At 41.4% G+C, this 8,717-nt stretch overlaps 1 protein-coding gene across 1 annotated transcript in view; it reads left to right on the top strand.

Annotated features, from left to right (window-relative positions):
• Positions 1-121: 121 nt before the first annotated feature.
• The window catches only part of ppat (phosphoribosyl pyrophosphate amidotransferase), a 57,959-nt gene continuing 49,363 nt past the window's right edge, over positions 122-8,717 (top strand). The window contains exon 1 of the mRNA XM_043690405.2: positions 122-362. Coding sequence (XP_043546340.1) covers positions 235-362 — 128 coding nt within the window. The 5' untranslated portion in view covers positions 122-234. The remainder of the gene's footprint in view (positions 363-8,717) is intronic.

Genomic DNA, 8,717 nt, shown 5'->3' with positions numbered 1-8,717 from the left:
TACGATGTTTTGGAGCGGTCCGCATGGGGGCAAGGGGAGGGATCGTGAAGCACGTGCGCGGCTGTGGGAGAGGACGAGTGAAAGTGAGGGTTGGTTAATGAGGAGGGGGGTGGGGGTTAACGTACAACTTTAACAAAGTTAGCCTGGTAGTGAGTGGGTAAGGGGGTTTGTTTCCTTATTTATCGTTGAGTAAGATAGTGTGGAGAGATTTACGGGGTTCCCAGTGGAGCCGGCATGGAGTTTGAAGAGTCAGGGATCCAGGAGGAGTGTGGCGTGTTCGGCTGCGTCGCTGCGGGTGAGTGGCCGACTCACTTGGACGTGCCTCACGTTATCGCCCTCGGGCTGGTGGCACTACAGCACAGGTAATACTGAGATAGGAGGATCTCCTGCTGCAGCCTAGATTCCACCCCCAAGTACAGAAACATCGTGATAATTGAAATTCTGCTGTTTCCTTCTGGGTTGGGGATGCACTAAATTGAACAAAGACAGAACACTTGTATTGACTGAATATTTTCCAGTGACGCTGTTTTAACTGTAAAAATGCAGCAAGGAGGCAGAGATTTAATACGTTACTGGAAACTGAGTAGTTTGTACTTTAAAACCCAACCCTATTGTAACTTCTGCGGAGTTCGGTGCGTTTCATCAAAAATCTTGGTTTATAATGCTATATATATATATATATATATATCGAGACGCGCAGCTGTTTTTTTTCCCCTGCTTGTTCTTCAGGGGAAATTAAAGTGATCCCAACAATTTAGTATCATCATTACCCTCGAATTATTTACGTCGCACAGGAAACGTTTGGCTGAAGTAACAACCTTTGCATTTTTTGTCAATACATTTGTTTTATTCAATATTAAGATCTAAAATACATTTGGGATTTTCTTATCTGATCAGTACTTTGTATTTTAGAATGCCAGTAAGTTACAGAATCATAGAGATGTATAGAAACAGACGCTTTGATCCAAATCGCCTATGCCAACCAGGTATCCCAACCCAATCTAGTCCACCTATCAGCACCCAGCCCATATCCCTCCAAACCCTTCCTATTCATATACCCATCTATGATGCAAATTGCCTTTTAAATGTTGCAAATGTACCAGCCTCCATCACTTCGTCTGGCAGCTCATTCTATATATGCACCATCCTCTGCATGAAAAAGTTGCCGCTTAGGTCTCTCTTATGTTATTCCCCTGTCAACCTATGCCCTCTAGTTCTGGACTCCCCTACCCCAGGGAAAAGATTTTGTCTATTTATCCTATCCATTGACCTCGTGATTTTATAAACCTCTATAAGGTCACTCAGTCTCTGACGCTCCATGGAAAACAGCTCCATCTTATTCAACCTCTCCCTAAAGCTCAATCCTCCAACCCTGGCAACATCCTTGTAAATCTTTTCTTAACCCTTTCAAGTTTCACGACATCCTTCCGATTGGAGACCAAATTGCACGTGATTATCCAAAAGTGGCCTAACCAATGTCCTACACAGCTGCAACATGACCTCCCAACTCCTGTACTCAATACTTTGACCAATAAAAGGCAATGGCCTAGTGGTATTATCACTGGACTATTAATTCAGAGACCCACATAATGTTCTGTGGACCCAGGTTCAAATACGACCAATGGTAGATGGTGGAATGCAAATTCAATTTTAAATGGGTAGCAAGGTGGCTCAGTGGTTAGCACTGCTGCCTCACAGTGCCAGGGACACTGGTTTGATTCCTGCCTTGGGCAACTGTCTGTGTGGAATTTGCACATTCTCCCTGTTTCTCCGTGGGTTTCCTTTGGGCACTCCGGTTTCTTCCTACAAACCAAAAGATGTGCAGGTCAGGTGAATTGGCTGTGCTAAATTGCCCATAGGTGCATTAATCAGGGGTAAATATAGGGTAGGGGATTAGGACTGGGTGGGTTACTCTTTGGAAGGTTGGTGTGGACTTGTTGGGTCAAAGGACCTGCTCCCATACTGTAGGGAATCTAATATCTAAAATAAAACATATCAAGCGCCTTCTTCACTATCCTATCTACCTGCAACTCTACTTTCAAGGAGCTATGAACTTGCACTCCAAGGTCTCTTTGTTCAGCAACACTCCCCAGGACCTTACCATTAAGTGTATAAGTCGTGTCCTGATTTGTTTTCCCAAAATTCAGTATCTCGCACTTATCTAAGCTCCATCTGCCACTCCTCAGCCATTGGCCCAGTTGATCAAGATGACGTTGTATGAAAAATAAATGAATGAAATGTTATTAATGAGAAGTTATTAGTGTTCTATGCTGAGATGATGTGTAGTTATAACTAATTTTTGTAACTTTCCAGAATAATGTTCTGACCAAATAAAACCTGAAAGAAACAAAAACAGAAGCCACAGGTCTGGCAGCATCTGTGAAGACCTATCTGATCATTTCTGACCATATCTTCTGTTGAAATCCCTAACCATTCTAGAATCAGGGTTGGAGGGTTTCAGCTATAGGGATATGCTGAATAGGCTGGTGCTGTTTTCCCTGGAGCATCTGAGGCTGAGGGGTGACCTTATTAATGTATATAAAATCACGAGGGGCACAGATATGCTAAATAGACAAGGTCTTTTCCCTGGGGTGGGGAGTCCAGAATTGGAGGGCATAGTTTTAAGATTAGAGGGGAAAGATTTAAAAGGGATCGAAGGAGCAACTTTTACACACACAGCGTGGTGCTTGTATGGAATGAGCTGCCAGAAGAGATGTTGGAGGCTGGTACAATTACAACATTTTAAAAGGCATCTGGATGGAGATGAATATGAACGGTTTAGAGGGATATGGGCCAAGTGCTGGCAAATGGGACTAGATTAATTTAGGATAAGTGGTTGACATGGACGAGTTGGACCAAAGGGTTGGTTGTCGTGTTGTTCATCTCTGTCTCTAAAACTGCAGAATGTATAACTCCTAGGTTCATTTAGCTCAAACAGTCCATGCTGGTCTTTATATTGCTTACAAACTCCCTCCCACACCTCCACGACTTCTTTTAACCCTTTCCATGAATCTTATGTTTACACCTAACTAGTTTCTCCTCAAATTGATCTTTACTGTTTGCATAAATTACTCTAGTAAATTATCCTAATTACTCCCTTACCATTCCCAGGTTTCTGCTGCATTTTTATGTAATTCTGTCCTGAAAACAAGTTGACTAGAATATATGTCAAAGAGGAGCAGATTTGATCAAGTTGGCACTGTGAATAAGCTGATACAGAAGCAGAGTCTTAAATATCAAAAACACAAGGACGATTCAACAATGTTCTCTCTCAAATTACTGTTAAGTGCCTAATGCATGAAATACATTTTCTAGTTGTCTTTGAAAACTTAAATGTAGCATACCACCAATGAAAGTAATTTATTTAAATCTGATTTTATTTTGCTTTCTTTTCAAGCTCACTGTAAAATCAATGAACATTTGGAAGGCTATTAATGTCAATGCAACTAGAGACAAATGTTGGCTAGCAATTGTGCTTGGCCTGTATTCCAGAGTGCGTCACGAGTAATGTTTGCTGTTATATGCTGCAGAAACTATACTATTTGAACATGTATTGATAAAATAAAACAAATAACACTGATTCGTATGTGATATTTAGTTTACAATGTATGGGATACTCATTAAATAAGATCCTTTGCAGTGTTCCTCCAATAAACACTTTAAACATTATATGCAATAGAAAAACACCATCATCAGCAGTAAGGACAAATTTGGTATCTTATTAATATAAGAAAGAGACTTCGCTGTTTTATTTATCAATATAAAGGATTTGGGTATCACTGGCTCAACCAGCACTTTTTGCCCATTCCTAATTGCCCTTGAACTGACTGGTTTGCTAGCCAAGTTCAGTGGACAATTAAGAGTCATCCGCATTTTTGTGGATGTGGAGTCTCATGTAAACTAGACTGGGTGATGGCAAATTTCCTTCTCTTAAAGGATGTTAGTGAATCAGATAGGTATTTATGACAACCAACGATTGTTACATGATTGCCATTCGACTAGTTTTTGATTTTTGTAATTGAATTTGAATTTTGGCATCTACTATGGTGTGATTCAAACCTATATCCCCAGAACCTGAGTCTGGATTGCTAGTTCAGTTACATATGTAACATGGTCATTTATGGTCAAAAAGTGTGATGCTGGAAATGCTGGTCAGGGGTAGGAGAGTCAACATTTTGAGCATAACATTGGGAATTGGGTGGGGATCACAAGGAGGCTGAGAGATAAATGGGATGGGGGCGAGTCGGGGGAAAGGTAGCTAGGAATGCAATAGCTGGAAGAAGGTGATGGTGATAGGTCGGAGCGGATAGGTGGGATGGAAGATGAATTGTCCTAGCTGCCCAAGTGGGTGGTGCCGAGTTGAAGGGTTGGATCTGGAATAAGATAGGGGAGGGGAGATGAGGAAACTGGTGAAATCGACATTGATCCCGTGTAGTTGGAGGGTTCCTAAGGTAAAAGAAGAGGCGTTCTTCCTCCAGGCATGGGTAGCTAGAATCCAGTGGTGGAGGAGGCCCAGGACTTGCATGTCCTTGGTGGAGTGGGAGGGGGAGTTGAAATGTTCGGCCACAGGGCAGTGGGGTTGTTTGGTGTGTGCGTTCCAGTCATGTTCTCTGAAACATTCAGCAAGTCGGTGGCCTGTCTCCCCAGTGTCGAGGAGACAACATTGAGAGCAACGGACATAGTAGATGACGTGTGGAGGTGCAGAAAAATCTCTGGATGTAGAGGGGGCATTGACCTAACAAGGGAGTTAGGTCCATACCCCCCACCAACCCACCTTCCACTCCTGGCACCTTTCCCCGCCACAGCAAGAGCTGTAAAACCTGCACTCACACCACCTTCCTCACCTCCATCCAAGGCCCCAAAGGAACCTTCTTGAATTGTCTACCTGTCTGTCTTCCTTCCCACCTATCTGTTCCACCCTCCGCTCCGACCTATCACCATTACCTCCACCATCATCTACCTATCGCATTCCCAGCCACCTCTCCCCCCCCCCCCCCCCCCACCCCCCAGCCCTGCACCCTTCCCATTTATCTCTCAGCACCCCCCGCCCACCCACACACACACACACACACACACACACACACACATTCCTGATGAAGAGCTTATGTGCAAAATGTCGACTCTTCTGCTCCTCAGATGCTGCCTGATCAGCTGTGCTTTTCCAGCACTACACTTTCTGATTCTGATCTCCAGCATCTGCAGTCCTCACTTTCTCCTCCATGGTCATTTATACAGCTGATTTGAATATTGGGTAATAGTTTGAGTATTATATTGGATGCTTGGGGGAACCAACATCTAGAAAGGCTTCTTTATAAAAACTGCAAGAACTGCAGATGCTGTAAATCAGAGACAAAAATAGAAATTGCTGGAAAAGCTCAGTATGTCTGGCAGTATCTGTGGAGAGAAATCAGTTAACCTTTCAAGTGGAGTGGCCCTTCTCAGAAAGAATCTTCATGTTTAGTTGATTATAGTTCTAAAATATCCACGGTGCCTTTCCTTATCCTAATACCCATTTGAAAGCCTTAAAACTTCTGAGAAACAGCTACAATCTTAAGAACTGTTATGAAACATTTATTTCAGGGATTGAAAGGGTAGTTTTAAGCACTGAATCTAGTTGTATTGGGCAATTGGAACTCTGATCACTTTCATCTTCCATGCTTCACTAATACGTATATTTGTGCCTGGGAATCCTATGCTGGAGATGTTTAAGTTCAAAACTCCTGGTGAATTCTGTTTTAATTGACTTATTATCATGTAATAATGATTTTTGACATGCTTCCAGTGATCAGGTTATTCGCAGGTATTCAAGTTTCCCTCCATTCAATTCAGAAGTGGGTAGTAGATTGGGGATATGTGTTAGAGTTTAATAATTTCAATTTTCCACCTCTCTTTTGTGGGGGTTAAGATTGCCCCTGACGTGCTCATATGTTGGTTGGTTATTTTGGAAGGAAGTATTGTGGGCACAGGAAATGAACAAACATACAGTAGTTGAATGTAGCTTTATGATATATTTAACTGTTAGTTTTTAAAATCTCGGTTATGTTCATTTTCAAAACATCTTGTTGGAACTGTTTTTTACAAATACATAACTCAGGATGTAGAATCAATCTCTAAGATAAATGATTTTTATCTCATTTATACTGTTGTCTAGTGCACACTTATAGCAGATTACCATTCAGAGGAGCAGTATTTCCAAAGGGGTGTGTTTTTGAGCTGCAATACCAAATTAACTGTCTAAACATTTAACTTAGTCAGCTGGATACTTGATTAGAAGTTTTTAAAAAAAATCAAAAGTGACAAGGAATGAATAAACATCATGAAGGTGCAATTTTTTTCAACACCGCCATTTATAAACTAGTAAGTCCAGCAAATTAAGTTATTCAAATAGTTTCTTCATAGTACTTTGGCCAGTAACTATCCTTCAAAGTTGAAAATGATTACAGATTCTTTGCTCTTGACTATGTTGGAGCATCATTTGGAACCCATTTGAGAGTTAATTAGCTGAGTGGGATGCTCACTTTTGAGGCAGTGGTTGTGAACTGAAGCACCACTCCATACAACAATTTTGAACACATGATCAAAGCTGATATTTCAGCATTGCATTGAGAGTGTGAAGTATTATCACTCCAATGCAGCAATAAACTTATCACTAGATGAGAAGGGGGGAAAGTGGCTCACTTCTGTTCACCCTTCTCGATGACCACATCAAAGATTTGTTCTTATTGCAAGGTTATAACTTGCGCCAATAAAGTTGCAACTAATTACTTTTGCAATAAGGAAAAAACGTCAGAAGATTTTCTTGAGTTAAAGGAAGAAAATGCATTACTTTCTGAACCTGAGTAGAACAGCAATGGCAAGGCATTGAGCTCATGGCCTGTATGCAGTCAATTGGGCACCAGCATTCCCACCCATCCATCAGCAGAAAAATAAATGGGATGCTGTCAAGTACAAAGAAAGATGGAAGAATGTATGGTTTAGGTTGCCTTTGAAGTATAAGATTTAAACCTTAAGTTGAGGTTGCTTAACTTTTTTTGATGCAGTCAGAAGTAATGAATGTTCTACTTATTTTAAAGTTCTCTTTCTGTTTCTGGAGCTTAGATGCTTTATTGGATGATGCTTCTCTGGGAGATTTGGGAGTTTCTTTTGAGAGGGACAAGTGGAGACAGCAACTTTCTTTTCAGTAACCTCTTGGAAAATCTCAGAACCTCTCTTGAAAATAGTTTCATTTTGTATTTCCAAGAGACTTATTTCAGATGGGCTGCCTAATAACAGTTATGGCATCAATTCCTAGCTGCCAACTTTAATCCCAGTATTGGTTGAGGGAAGAATGTGTTGCTTATTTACGTTTATATTGCTGTGGACATTGGCTGCTGCATGAGCAAGGTATTATCTGAAATATTTTTGAATGTTCTGAGAATGTGAAAGTCGCAATACAAATTTTTATTTTTTAGCTGGACCTGATGATGTTCCAGATTTCTGTCTCCACAAATAATATCTGAGGTGCTTGTTATTATTAGCATTTTCTGTTTATTCCAGATTCGCACAGCATCTGCAGTAATTTGCTTCTACACTACTAAGAATAGTAAAGATATCTACTTAGGTGGGCACTCTGTATGCACATTGGAGGTTAATGTGGATAAGACCAGGATGAAAATTGTAACAGCCACGATACATCCTTCTATTTACAGTGAAATGACCTTGGAGAAATTCTGTCATAAGATTAATATAAATTAAATACGAAGTCATCCACACAACAGTCCTGTTATTTTCTCATCTTTCCCAAATCTATCTACATATCTCTTCCTGATCTCCTGCTGGCAGCTGGGAGGTCTGTAGTACAATTCCAGCATTATGATTGCACCCTTCCTATTCTTGAGAACTGCCCATAATGCCTCACTGCAAGATACCTCCAGGGTATCCTCCCTCAGCACAGCTATGATATGCTCACTAACTAGTAATGCAACTTCCCTCACCTCTTTTGCTTGCTCCTCTTACTTGTCTAAAACGTTGACACCCCGGAATGTTAAGTCCCCAATCCTGTCTCTCTTTCAACCATGTCTGTGTGACAGCAACAACATAATTGCATGCATTAATCAAGGTTTTAAATTCATCGTCTTGCCTGTTCTTCTACTTGCATTGAAACAAATACAGTCTAAGCCGCCAGTTCCACTGACCTCAGCAACCCCTCCCTGACTGCTCTTCTTCTGAGCTATATTTGCCTTACACTCAAGCTCTTCCCCCAGTCTCTATGCTTAATTTCTGCTCCAATAACCAAAACATCACCACCACCTCCCCAAAAACCCTAGCCTCCCAAGTGGCACTATAGAACCTCCTGCCAGGCTGTTGGTACCCCTGCAATCAAAGTGCAACCAGTCCTTCTTGTACAGGTTCCACCTTCCCTGGAAGACATCTTAGTAATCCACATATCTGAAGCCCTCCTCGTTACACCAGCTCTTTAGACATATCTTCAGTTATACTTTGTCTCTGTTCCTCGCCTCAGTATCACGTGGCATGGGGCGTAATCCTGAGATTACTATCTTTAGAGGTACTGCTTTCTAGTTTACCACCTAACTCTCTGAATTGTTGTTGCAGGACCTTGTCACTCATCCTACCTCAGTCATTTATAGCAATATGGACAATGATTTCTGCCTTTTTTTTCCCCTCCAGTTTCAGTATGCCCTCTACCCACTCGGAGATATCCATGACCCTGGTACCAG

The sequence above is a fragment of the Chiloscyllium plagiosum genome, unplaced genomic scaffold (genome assembly GCF_037043375.1).
Source record: "Chiloscyllium plagiosum isolate Xiang-an unplaced genomic scaffold, Cpla_swu_hap1 HiC_scaffold_1, whole genome shotgun sequence".
NCBI lineage: Eukaryota > Metazoa > Chordata > Chondrichthyes > Orectolobiformes > Hemiscylliidae > Chiloscyllium > Chiloscyllium plagiosum.
The sequence above is the reverse complement of the archived record's forward strand: the minus strand, read 5'-3'. Positions and strand labels throughout refer to the sequence as shown.